The following is a 14,148-nucleotide window of genomic DNA, read 5'->3' as shown; positions in this document are numbered from 1 at the left end:
GCACGTGTAACACAGAGTTCCTCCTGCAAGGCCTGGCTGGACAACCGCTGCACCTCCCGGCAAGCCTATAGCTCAGCCGAGATGGTACGCTCAAGCTGTGCAAACCTCTCATCTGCCTGCTGCCTCTGGGACATCATAAGGACACCCAGAGTGGATCTGAGGGAAGCATACTCCTCCCTCAGGGCATCCATGTGCGCCTCTGCGTGAGCAGCAATTGCTTGATGCAGAGACGACATTTCAGCCTGGCGTGCCCTGTCTGAGGCCGCCATGCCCAGCCTGAGCGAGCGGGCCGTGGACCGTGCCGCCTGCTGCTAGAGAAGCACCTGCCTAGCAGTGGGGAGCATAGATCGGGCCACACGCTCCATGCTCTCAGCGATGTTCTCCATTGCTGCCCCCTGCCGTTCGGAATTGGCAGTCATGTCTTGCTCCCACTCAGTATACAGCGGTTGCACGCGGCGACCGCGTTGCCGGGCTTGACCCCTGCGGGACCCAAGGACCGGGGGTCCTCGCTGTGTTGGCACCGCCTGCGGCTGCACGACTACATGCCCCCGTCGATGTGATAATAATAAATAATTAGGCTTATAATTAGGCTTTTATATAGCGCTACAAACCCTCAGGTATCCGAGCGCTGCTTATTATTACCCACGGTGTGTGGTGCTCATTTATCGACCTCGGAAGGATGAAAGGCTGAGTTTGGCCCCGCCGGGATTCGAACCTGCGTTAACAGGCTCTGCACGGGTGTCAAAGCGAGCGCTCTACTCGCTGTGCCACTTGTCCCAGGCACATCAGTGACTGGTGTGGAGGGTGACCCTGCGTCCCGATCCACCACGGGCGGAGGAACCAAGACTGTCTGATCCCTCAGTGCAGGTGTCGCAGATAGAGGAGTGTCCACATCAGAATCACTCACCCCTGACACATGGACTTGATGCTCATCCAACTCAACATGGACGTCAGAGTCGTCATCAAGGCTGGACTCATAGACAGCCAGAGACAAGATGGACTGCAGCACTTGGGGGTTTTCGTGGCCTACCACCCCACGACCCCCACTAGTGCCGGGTTTATGTGGTGTTACCAACCCTGTGTCTGGCATGACAACACCATCCTCCGCCTCCATTGCGTCATCACCTGAAAAATAGAGAGAAAAAGGTCAATACACATGTCAGAAGCACACGACACACACACACACCGACAGCAAAGGCATCCGGCAGACATGTGACACACGCCATATGAACTGGCATGCATGCTGGGTCTACTTTGAATAGCTTCTGTGATCAGACCTGTTGAAAGGTGGCAGTTTCCATGGAAGTGGGTCTATGCAGTGCAGAAAATGTGTACGCCACTCACTACCTACATGTACAAGCACTACATGGTGTGTGCCAGGAAAAGTGAAGGCAGTGCAATGTCAAATTCAGACATCACGTGCATTGTGCATTCAATGTGTACCATGTCTAGAAGCCAAGCACCCCTCCACCCCAGTACCAAAGCAGGGATGCCTAGCATGGTATCAAAAGGCTGACCATACACCTGTGTATTGACAGGCAGTGTTGACTGGCATCAACAGCTTAATGTGATTCAAATTACAACACTGCAAATGATGCTGGGACAGTGGGCAGGACACATGATGGAAACTCCGGAGGCCGCCCACGTGTGAAGAAGACACAACAAGAGTTGGACAGAGTCATTGGCCATTGAACAGGCTGAGGCCTGTGAGCCACACAGATTGTCAGAGCCTAAACATGTGTGCAACACAGTACTGAGCCACAGTTGACATGGGAAGGCTGATGAGATGGCAGGCAATGTATGTAACCAAGGACTTATATTACAGTGATCATCCAGTCAAGGACACATAGGGGCATGCGTGCAATGCACATGGAGCATGAATGGGCACTCATGTCCCTGCGGGACATCTGACCCATGCACAGTACAAGTGAGATACCCTGCATCGAGTACTAAGGCTGTACCACACGGCATATGTCTGGCAGATTCTACGCTGGACGTTAGCATCTACACAGGACACATGAACAAGAAAGTACACATTGGCAAGATTGAAGCAGACCAGTGCAAAGGTAGAACTGGGGTGCAGAGTGGCGGAGGAGGGGCAAGGGAGCATGCCTACATGGAGTCCCGCATGCAGGCAGAGGAGACATGCATGACGGTAGCATTGCATTACTTACACATCAGAACCATGTACACGTCACATGTAGCAGCAATCATGCACAACACATCCCACAAGTGAAACACACACGTCCTCAACAAACACGCATCAACACTCACTGGACTGGGCATCAAAGTCCAGCATCTCTCCCACTCCTTCGACCAATTCAGGTGGTATGAACTCCGCAACGAGAGCCTCATACGGAGTGAGTTCTTCCTCCTCTGGTGCAGGCCCACCGCCAGTCACCAGAGTCAAGTTGTAATTTGAGGCACGCTTGGCCTTAGTGCTGCGCTTGATGTCATTCCAACGCTTTTTGCACTCCTGCGCCGTGCGCACCTCATGGCCGAATGAACTGACATGTTCCGCAACATGCTTCCAGTGGGTGTCACGTTGGGCAGCCGTAGTCTGACTATTGGCACCCACTAGCATGTCACGGCTGTGGCCCCGCACGTAGTCCACGAGGAAGTCCAGTTCCTGCTTACAGAAAGGCTTCTTCCTCGACGTGCAGGAGGTCGTGGCTGTGTGTGGGGTCCCAGCCTGTGCTGCAGGTGCACTCTTCCTCCTCTTGGACTGTGGCGCAGACCCTGGCTGGCTAATGCCGCCCTGACCAGTATGGCCAGTGGGTTCGGTGGATTGAGCCAAGGGAGTGGCAGGTGGAGGGATGACCAAAGGCCTGACTTGTGTCAGTGACAGCTGGGTGCCCACTAATGGACCCTGCGCAGCAACATCAGCTGTGGCAGGGTCATTGACCGCAACGGTCCTGGTTGGCAGACTCACAACCGGGGTGCTGTTGGGTGCATATGCCCCTGCACTTGCCAACACCCGGCTGTTCGGGGCAGCAGATGACATGACTGCCCCAGGGACACGTGTCTTGGTCTGAGCAGCCCGGCCTGCCCCTATGGTTTCCCCCCTGGCCTGTTGGAGATCTACCAAGGGCTCTTCAAGTGCCAACGCAGCCTGCGCTGGCAGACCCTGAGCCTGGGTGGCGGTGTCCACAGCTGCACCTGCAGCTACCACTACCCTTGGGCCCGTGGCAGTCGATGGAACGGACTGCCGGGTCATATGGGTGCCAGTGCCAGATGCAGGAGCTGCATCCCCCGGAACCACAGGGGGTGGTGGCATGGCTGCACCGACACATGGCACAACATTGTGCTCAAGTGGCGCACCCCTGCCTCTTCCCCCTCTGTGGCTGCCCTGGACACCCTGGAGTCCCCTTACTCCCTGGTCACCACGGCCACGTCCCCGACCACGCCCGCCACGAGGAGTACGCCCAGCTGAGGCGCCCCTCACCTTTGGTGGCCTCCCAACCATGGCACAGATGTAGTAGTGCTGGCACAGATGGAGTGGTGCCAATGGGAGGTGTACACCACAATTGACCTGGGCAATTGGGGTGAAGGGGGTGGGAAGCAAGATGTTAACAGCCCCCCTGCACCTGCAAGGTTGTATGTGACCCCGGTGATGTGACGGGTCACGCAACGCTCAGGCACCCCAAAACTGCAGTAAAACCGTGCACGCAACCCTGCAGCCTACGTGCGTGGATTCAACCTCCCGCAGTACGCGGTGGCACCCAGTAACACGAATAACACGTACGCGTGGGACACGCAGGCTACTATGACATCGAAAATGGGTGCGATACACAGGGGCACCCGCAGTGGGAAAAAGAGCGTGTGCGACTCACCGTCTGACTAGCGCAATGCAGAAAAACATGCGTAGCCAATACCCCCGCCAAAAGAAGAGATACGTCCTTGATAGCTGTGAAGTTGTGATGGCGCGCGAAACAACAGGAAGCAGCAACACACGTCGGTCTCCACGAAAGGCACGTACAGCGAACTGCTGGGCCCGCTCACCTTTAACCCGTGCTGTTGACGTGCTGTTTTTCACGCGCGCTGAAATGCCCATGCACGTCTGTACGCGTCACGTCACAGGGGCGCTTGCGCTTGAGGGGGCCTTCTGTCCAATGAAAATGCGTATGCGTGCAGACGCGCTTACGCGCTAAGGGCCTTTCCTCGAATTACACGCTGACGTGCAGATTTTTCACGTGCCAAATCACTCCGTATCAAGCTGGCCACGCGTAAGCACACGGAAGACCACGCTCCTGCCCAGAAGGCCGAACTACTGCCCCCCAGAGCCCCGAGCACGCTCCCACCTGCCATCTGCTGCTGCCTAACTGCCTGCTGCCCACGTGCACTGCCATTTGCTGCCTGCACATCAGCCAGGGGTGCTGTTGCTGTGACCACCCCTGCTGGAACCGAAGACTCCCGACTGGGATTCCATCGCTCCACAGCCCAGCCCCAGGACCCAGTTGCCCACCCACTCCTGCCTCTGGGGTTGTCATGTCGGGGCAAACACCATCTGTGACCACTGACAACCCCCGGCCAGAGAGGCAGAGGGGCATCAGCTTCAGTGCCACCGAAGTTGGTGTCCTGGTGGAGCAAGTCCTGGGGCAGTATGATGCCCTCTTTAGAAGTTCCCGCGCCGACAAGGAAGGACTGACTCGGATCTGGACTGACATCCTGACTGCCATCAACGCGGAGGGGGTGGCAGTCCGCGACTTACAACATGTCAAGAAGCGCTGGGAGGACTTCAGGTCCAGGACCCTGAACAAGGCCCGGCGCCTCTTGAAGGCAGCGGATGCCAAGGGGCGCCGGGGCCACTTGTCGGAAGAACAGATGAAGGTCCTGGAATGCATATCCCCAGCGCTCCACGTCCAGGTCCTTGAGAAGCAGACCCGTCTGGAGTCGAGCGGTGAGTGTACATGCATCCTAATTGTGAGCAGTGCGTGTGGTGATTATTCAGTAGTGTGCAGGTTGCACATCTGTTTGTATGGGGTCGAGTATGGGTGGGGGTGTACAGGGCCGTGGGGCTGACACATGCGAGGGCTGTAATGTGTGAGACATGGATGGTGCTTGTGTGTGTAGGCTTGCATGCCAAATGCAGTTGTGTGGGCGCACATGTTTGGATGAATGTGTATGTAAGTAGACATGTCCGTGATGTCACGCATGTATGTTGTTTTTGGCTGCATGTATCAGCACTGTGTACATGTGCATCTGTGTGTATTCGACAAGGGTGCAACAGTGATGCAACATGGATGCATTTGACAGCGGTATGTGGAAGCCTGATTGGCAGATGTGACATGGATGCCCGTCTGAACACTGCGACACTTGGCAGAGGTGTACACATGCATGCAAGTGTGGTGGTGTGTGTACATGTGTGGTGCACTTCCTGTGTTGCATGTGATGTCTGGCTCACCTTTGGCTGCTCATGCTGTTGTATGTGTATGGATGGTGGTGGCAGTTGCGATATGGCTGTGGTATGGCTCATGTGTGCGAGTTGTAATGACATTTGTGTAGGGGATTGTGATGACATGTCTGAGGTTTGCCAATGCCACTCATGTACAACTGTCATGTGTGTATGTGTCCATTGTACAGTGCCCTGATGCCTGTGTTTTGTTTCTCCTTGTCTGCAGCGTCAACTGATGAAGAGGGCGGAGAAGGTGCTGTGGAGCACAGCGGCGGGGATTCCACCGCCATCCGGAGACGCAAGGCCCGGCTCCCCTCCCATGTTATCATCTCATCGGGGAGTGAGGAGTCCGGTGCCGCGTCCCACGCCGCAGCTGCCGGGGGGAGGTCCAAGAGGCGGAGGTTGGAGTTGGACTCCTCGGCAGCAGAAGGGGCAGCTGGGACCCCACAGGGCCCAACAGGGGAAGATGGCACGGAGTCATCCAGGTTGGTGGGGGGTTTGGTGGAGGAGGAGGCCGTGCAAGCACCAGAGACGGGGTCTGGAGGTGGGGATCCCACTGGTGCTAGTGGTGCAGTGCAGCTCCAGGGACAGGAGGCAGCACAGGCCCCCGCGGAGGTGCCTGTGTGCAATCCTGTCCCTGATCCTGTCCCTGCATCATCTTGCACCAGCAGGGATGCCTACGTCCAGACCCGTTTTCAGGCAGGGGATGAGCTCACGTCAACTGGCCTTCCTCTGCCTGCGGGCGTGGCTATCCAGGTCCGGGTTGAGCCTGTCCTGGCTGGTGTGGCGTTGCGTCAACGGGCCATGCAAGGTGACCTGCAGTCTTTTCATGAAGAGACTGCAAGTCATCTCGAATGGCTCGTTGACCACGTCAGCCTGCTGGGACAGGTCACCCAGGCCAGATTCCTCTGTCTGATGGGGCTTGCTACGACCCCCTCCTCAACTGGACCCCCTACGCGCCAGTCGTCCTCTGTGCCATCTTCCCACCCATCAGTCACCTGGGTGCCCTGTGGAGCTGCCTCTGACGGTGCGGCCAGGCTGGTGGAGGAGGCATCCCTGCCACAGTCAGAAGTCGGACGTCCAGCAAGGGTGGCCACATCAACGACTGCACCCCAGCCGGCGGAGGATGTGCAGGCAGCAGGAGGCAGTGCACGGGCAGAGGCACAGCAGCAGCAGCAACGTGGTGGGAGCCATGAAGGCTCGGGGCCTTCAACATCGGAGGGGCAGGCATCGGCCGGAGGGCAGGAGGACCCAGGACGGGAAGTGTCTTCTGTGTGGCAGCGGTTGGGCCAGCAGATAGGTGCGGAGCGGCGGCGGGCGGAAGAGGCGTGGCTCACAATGGTCAGGGCGGAGAACTCCATGCGGAGGGCCCTGAGGCGGGCCGAGTGCCTCGAGGCAATCCGCAGGGGGTTGGAGGAGGAGACGGCGTCGTCCCTGCGGACCCTCGGGGCCATGGAACAGGACCGCCTCCGGGACATCGAACAGGAGTTCGATGATGCCCTGGCCCAGAACACCACGGAGTGAGCCGCTGGACTTGCCCGCCGCCTTTGTATATAGTTATATAGTTAGCGTTAGGTTTCCTTTATTTTTTTTTTTATTTGCTTGCGATTGGACAATGCGCCACATTTTTGTATGTAGTTCAGTTTTTAGTTAGTTGTCATAGTTAGGTTTCATTTGGTTGGGCTCATGGACCCGGGATTATCTTGTAAATAGTTCTTCAATGGATTTTTCTATTTTATGGACTTTTTTCATCGCCATGGAGCAATGGTTTTTGTTTATCATTTACCCTTGGATTACTTTTCTGACTGTGACTTTGGACACCATTTATTTTAATTGTGCTGTGTGTTTTTGATTTTTTTCATGGACATTCAGCTTCTTTTGGTTGTTTTGCTTTGTGGTTTTTCTCATTTCATTTCCATTCAAGTTGATTTTAAATACATTTATATTTTCATCCTTCAATGTGTCGTATCATCTCATTGCTTTCATGCATGTCATGTTGGGTGTTTTAACATTCACTTGCAGGCATTGTGTGTGACAGACATGTGTTCATTTGCATTATTTACATTGGGTGTGTAACATGTAATTGCCTTTGATATGTGGGTGGATGTGATAGTTGGTTGGGCCTTTTGGCAGGGGAGGATGGCCATTACGGACATGATTGGGGATTGGTGGGACCCAGGTGCAGGGGGGCATGGATGGGACATGGGCGAGGGCCTGGTGGAGGGTGCCCCTGCACTGCTGGGGGGTGGGGGTGGTGGGAGACATGAGTTGGACATGGGTGGGGGCCTGCTGGCAGGTGCCCCACCGTGCTGGCGGGTGGGGGTGCAGGGGTACATCAGTTGGACATGAGTGGGGGCCTGCTGGCAGGTGCCCCACAGTGCTGGGGGGTGGGGAGGTGGGGAACATGAGTTGCACATGGGTGGGGGCCTGCTGGCAGGTGCCCCACAGTGCTGGGGGGTGGGGGTGCAGGGGTACATGAGTTGGACATGAGTGGGGGCCTGCTGGCAGGTGCCCCACAGTGCTAGGGGGTGGGGAGGTGGGGAACATGAGCTGCACATGGGTGGGGGCCTGCTGGCAGGTGCCCCACAGTGCTGGGGGGTGCGGGGTGGGGAACATGAGTTGCGCATGGGTGGGGGCCTGCTGGCAGGTGCCCCACAGTGCTGGGGGGTGGGGGGGGTGGGGAACATGAGTTGGACATGGGTGGGGGCCTGCTGGCAGGTGCCCCACAGTGCTGGGGTGTGGGGGTGCAGGGGTACATGAGTTGGACATGAGTGGGGGCCTGCTGGCAGGTGCCCCACAGTGCTGGGGGGTGGGGAGGTGGGGAACATGAGTTGGACATGGGTGGGGGCCTGCTGGCAGGTGCCCCACAGTGCTAGGGGGTGGGGGGGTGGGGAACATGAGTTGGACATGGGTGGGGGCCTGCTGGCAGGTGCCCCACAGTGCTGGGGGGTGGGGGGGTGGGGAACACGAGTTGGACATGTGTGGGGGCCTGCTGGCAGGTGCCCCAGAGTGCTGGGGGGTGGGGGGGTGGGGAACATGAGTTGGACATGGGTGGGGGCCTGCTGGCAGGGGCCCCACAGTGCTGGGGGGTGGGGAGGCGGGGAACATGAGTTGCACATGGGTGGGGGCCTGCTGGCAGGTGCCCCACAGTGCTGGGGGGTGGGGGGGTGGGGAACATGAGTTGCGCATGGCTGGTGGCCTGCTGGCAGGTGCCCCACAGTGCTGGGGGGTGGGGGGGGTGGGGAACATGAGTTGGACATGGATGGGGGCCTGCTGGCAGGTGCCCCACAGTGCTGGGGGGTGGGGGGGGTGGGGAACATGAGTTGGACATGGGTGGGGGCCTGCTGGCAGGTGCCCCACAGTGCTGGGGGGTGGGGAACATGAGTTGGACATGGGTGGGGGCCTGCTGGCAGGTGCCCCACAGTGCTGGGGGGTGGGGGGGTGGGGAACATGAGTTGGACATGGGTGGGGGCCTGCTGGCAGGTGCCCCACAGTGCTGGGGAGTGGGGGGGGGGGGTGGGGAACATGATTTGGACATGGGTGGGGGCCTGCTGGCAGGTGCCCCACAGTGCTGGGGGGTGGGGGTGCTGGGAGACATGGGTGGGGGCCTGGTAGAGGCTGCCCCTGGTGGCTGGGGGGTGGGGGTGGTGGGAGACATGGGTGGGGGCCTAGTGGTGGGTGCCCCTGCACTGCTGGGGGGTGGGGGTGCTGGTAGACATGGGTGGGGGCCTGGTGGAGGCTGCCCCTGGTGGCTGTGGGGTGGGGGTGGTGGGAGACATGGGTGGGGGCCTGATGGTGGGTGCCCCTGCACTGCTGGGGGGTGGGGGTGCTGGGAGACATGGGTGGGGGCCTGGTGGAGGCTGCCCCTGGTGGCTGGGGGGTGGGGGTGGTGGGAGACATGGGTGGGGGCCTGGTGGTGGGTGCCCCTGCACTGCTGGGGGGTGGGGGTGCTGGGAGACATGGGTGGGGGCCTGGTGGAGGCTGCCCTTGGTGGCTGGGGGGTGGGGGTGGTGGGAGACATGGGTGGGGGCCTGGTGGAGGGTGCCCCTGCACTGCTGGGGGGTGGTGGGAGACATGGGTGGGGGCCTGTGGAGGGTGCCCCTGGTGGCTGGGGATGCAGGGGGACATGCGTTGGTGGGCTGTAGTGCAAGTTGACATGTGGGTTGGCTGGGGGGCATGGCCATGGTGGATGGGGTGCCTGCAGGACATGTGCAGGGTAGGCCCCTGTGGTGTGAGCCACCTGCAGGGGCCGTGGAGGATGTAGAGGGAACACCTGGGAGGGCCCACATGTGCAATTCACGGAAAAGGCCGCCATGGCGCTACGGGAACTCGTAGTATGGCGGAGAGGTACGCCATGCACTACGCTGGCGTAACACCCTCTCCGCCAGGGTCCTAATGAGGCCCAATGTGTTTGCTGAAACTTAAATTCAATTGGCATTATTGCACATAGATTCCATACATGTGTTGCTTGTTTTAGATTATAAACTGCTCATTCTCGGGCATATTTATGCATAATGCAACAGTATTTAAAGGTGCCCCGGCATATTAGGTGGTACATGGGAATGAGATGCTTAGTGAAAACGTCAAATTGATATTTGTGGATATTCTGAAGGGTCATTGAATGATCAATGTTAAAGTCCTTTTAGTTGTTTCCTAATGCTGGTGTCCCAAAAATAACAAACAAAAAACAATTTAAAGGATGTATTTACCACTGGCCAGTACATATGAATTCATTCCCATTTACATTAACACAGAGTGTGTCCCTAATGTGTGTGAGATTTAACTCATTTGCAGGTGCACTGCTGAGTACCAGAGCTTTGATAAACGTTCCTTTGGTTTTAAAGTTGTACTCGTGGAACAGATCTCTTTTGTTATTTGCATCATGTAGACTCTTTTCATGCTCATTGTACAATTTATTACATAGTATTTTGAATATAATTATGAGCTTACAAGCAATTTGCATAAAGAAAAATATGTTATTAATCATTCCAGAAACATTGGGCCTCCTTACGAGTTTGGCGGTAGCCATGGAGCTATTAGCTCCATGGCTGCCGCCAAACCGGGCTCCTTTACCGGGTTCCCAGAATGGGGAATTACCGGGCCATTCCGAGTATGGAGGGCCCGGTAATTCCTCCCTCTGGGAACCCGGGCCTGGACCTTCCCCATTCCCATCTGAGCCCCCATAGGGCTCAATGGGAATGGGAGAGGGAGCTAACAACGGGCCGATTACGAGCGTCCTATTGTTAGCTCCCTCTTCCCCTCGCGGGACCCGGTAAGGACGCCTGGTTTTACCAGGCGTCCTTACCGGGTCCCGCAAGGGGACCTTGTAATTTTGCGTAATGGTATTAACGGGTCTGCCTCCTTTAGCGGAGCCCGTTAACCCATTACGCAAAAGTCGTGCTGAGGCCCATTAGCTTACTTGAAAGATATGGGGCCTCATTTCGAGTTTGGAGGTAACCATGGCGCTATTAGCACCATGGCTGCCTCCAAATCCTTTACCGACTCCGCCCTGGTGAATGGAGCTATTACCGCCCCATTCCAAGGTTGGCGGGACCAGTAATTCCCCATTCACCAGGGCCCAGCCCCATTCCCATTTGAGCCCCCATAGGGCTCAATGGGAATGGGGAAGGAGCTAACAACGGTACCGCAAAAATGAGGTACCATTCTTAGGTCCAAAGTCCCTTTGCGGGTCCCATCCCTAACGCCTCGAAAAAACCAGGCGTTAAGGGAGGACCCGCAAAGGGAACTCGTAGTAGGGCGGTAAGGGATTACCGGCACCGGTGCCCTTACCGGTGCCGGTAATCCCTTACCGCCCACCTCGTAATGAGGCCCATGGTATTATTTGAAAATGACAGTTATTCTATTCATCCAGACAGGCACATCTTGTTCCTTCGTGGAATACTTAATGTTTTTGTTCAATTTATTGATTATAGTTAAATCAAACTATAGAGCAGAATGGGCTAAAACGAGGCCCATGGCATAGTGGGCAATTAATCAAAAATTATTTACATGAATTATATGGGTAAATCCTCTTCTAGTCAAATTAAATCTATTGTCCGTGTCACATAAGAAAGTTTCATCAATATTGAAGGTAAATCTCTTGCTTTTCATTTGACTTTCTGCTTGTTGGCTTATCTCACCAATAAAGTTTGAATTGTATCACAAATTAAATTGATTTATTCATCTTTTACAATGTGCTTAACACCGGAGACCTGTCTCTAAGTGCAAGACTAGGATTAAAACCTGTGTTACAGTGTGTTGTTTTGCTTCCAAGGCAAACACGTTGCCCCTGAGCTATCCTCTCAGTCTGGTGAAAGGTTGGATTCAATTTTTTTAAGATTTGCCAGATTGCGCAGGATATTCTAGGCAAGCACAATAAATGGAGATGTGTTTTGCTTATTAATGACTAGCAGCATATTTCAGAGAACATTCACGCTGTTATGTTTTATTAATGTGGCACTTTTCTCTGTTTGAAACTGTACATGTTTTAACGAAAGATTGTTAAGTTTTGGTTGAAACAATAACATACGTGTAAAATAAATGGATGAATTAATATTGCTTTTTATATTCTGTATAACAATACTTATTTCTAACAATAAATATACATTTATGAAAAAGCTTCTCCCGATCTTTCTCATCGCCTGCAGTCTCCTCAATTGTGTCCATCGGTTAAATATCCGGACACGTTTCACTTTGAACTGCCTTCACTCCTCCTAGCGCAAACAAGAACATTTATTTCTTGAGTTACATTTTACCTAGTGGTAAAGTGTCACTACACCACTCCTAATATGACTCACATTTAGAACATGACTCATACATTTAATTTGACATTCTCATTCTGCAAACCTCTTGCAAATCATCTAAGCTGAAATATGTATTAATAAACTGGTGAACTCGTTGGCTTGCTCAATATAAATTATGAACGCAGCCCAGAGAAGGACAAGCATTATTTATAAACAAGTTAAGCTTTTTTGATTGATTGTATTAACGGTCTATATCCTTTGCTTCTTTCTCATCTGGTCCTTATTACCCAATCTACCTGCCCTAACCAAACAACCATTGTTTCCGTCCTTCCTTTCTCTCACGCGCATTCCCTTCTTTCCTCCCAAGTCCATCCTACCACACATCCTCCCCTCCCACTCTTCTTCTTGATTTCCTTCTTTTCTAATTTCCCCACTCTTTTTGCATCCTTTCCTTCACATGCCCACTACGTCCCCTTTCCTTCTTTCTCATTCCCATGTTCCTAAAACTTTGTTTTTCCCTTTTCACTCTGTTTATACTATCCTTTCTTGATCTGTGTTTTTGTCTTTTTTCCCTTAACTCCCTTTCAACCCTTCTGACTTTACTCTTTCTTGTGGTCTCACAGGGTGTTTCCATTCACAAGAAGACAACGACACTCCAGCCCAAGCCCGGTCCTACTGTCTCCTGGAGAGGGAGAGCAAGAACTAAAGATGGATGGGAAAAGCAAAACCACAATCTACTCAGCTGCACCAAATGTGGAATCTTAAAGCCCTCTATATTCCATCTGTCTTCTCGGCTCTCTGAAACTCTCTTCTTTCTCTCTTCACTGCTCTGGAGAACATTTTTAAATTGGCCCTGAACAGAAGCAGGTTTAACGTTTACTTTCTTTAGGTTTGCCTTCTTAACAAGTTAAAACTTGCATTGTGCAAGTTTATCATGAAAGATAGACAACATATAAAGTATTTTGAATAGATGTTTAGATCTTCAGACTTTGAACAATCTAAAAATGTTTAGCTATACAGTATAATTTATAATGACAGTTTTTACAAGTTTTACAATTTGGCTTCAAAACTATATTCTGAAATATATTGTCTAACATAACATACCTTTTTGAACAATAAATATCTGGCATAAACTGAATGTAAATAATTCCCAAACGACCAACTTCGTATTGCTGTAGCCAAATTGCAAGGTTTCAGATCCATTCAGACATGTCATGATTAGATTGGAATCAAAAGTCAGTTTTTCAGAGACTGTGAAAGGCACAAACATGGTAAACACGGAACTGCCATACTGCTTTTAAAGTAGTTGTGCTGTTAGTCAATTTGCTCTGCCTATGAAATGGCTGCAATACCGGCATCAAGTATTGAGGCTTTGCAGTACCTGTTGATTCAAATTAGATCACAATCATTAATTGAGAGAGTCTGATACTCATTTCATTTTGATTCACTTGATAATACTGTGCCTTAAATCAAGAAACTTAGTCGAGTCTATGAAAAGATCACTATAGGACTCTTCTAGGTGTTGGCCTCATCAGCATTTGTTTTTATTTGGGAATTCAGCTTCTATGTTTTATTTGGAGTACACTAAATACAAGATATTTTCCTCAGATGCCTAAGCTATTTGCTATGAAGCAGAATTTGTTGGTTTCTTCTCGGAGTAGAACAGGTTTACTATTTCATTAGTGAAGTCTAGCAGGTATAGAGTTAATGTTTCTTGCTCCATTTGGCGTTGCTCCCTTTTCAGATTGAGAGTTATGCACAGTTCTATTGAGTAAGCCCAAACACATACTTTAGAACTCTCATAGATCTATTAGACCATTTTTTATTCTGATGGGGGCATAGTGGTAGTTGTTTATCTTTGGAAAATCCTTTGCATCCTGCTTTTTTTGATGGAGTCCAAGTGCAGCCTTTCATAAGTCCCTCAATGGTTCTACTTGTTGAATTCCTCGCAGGCACACAGATATTCTTGAAAACATTATTTTTGTTCCGATGTTAATTTTCAGTGTTACA

The 14,148-nt window shown here is 53.0% G+C and overlaps 1 protein-coding gene across 1 annotated transcript in view; it reads left to right on the top strand.

Moving 5' to 3' along the window:
- RGS11 (regulator of G protein signaling 11) overlaps positions 1-13,455 on the top strand; it is a 4,320,935-nt gene extending 4,307,480 nt beyond the window's left edge. Inside the window, exon 17 of the mRNA XM_069646770.1 lies at positions 12,762-13,455. Within this exon, the coding sequence (XP_069502871.1) occupies positions 12,762-12,903 (142 nt within the window). The 3' untranslated portion in view covers positions 12,904-13,455. The remainder of the gene's footprint in view (positions 1-12,761) is intronic.
- The last annotated feature ends 693 nt before the right edge of the window (positions 13,456-14,148 follow it).

The sequence above is a fragment of the Ambystoma mexicanum genome, chromosome 2q (assembly GCF_040938575.1).
Source record: "Ambystoma mexicanum isolate Mex_15411 chromosome 2q, UKY_AmexF1_1, whole genome shotgun sequence".
Classification (NCBI taxonomy): Eukaryota; Metazoa; Chordata; class Amphibia; order Caudata; family Ambystomatidae; genus Ambystoma; species Ambystoma mexicanum.
This window is presented reverse-complemented; position numbering and strand designations above follow the sequence as displayed.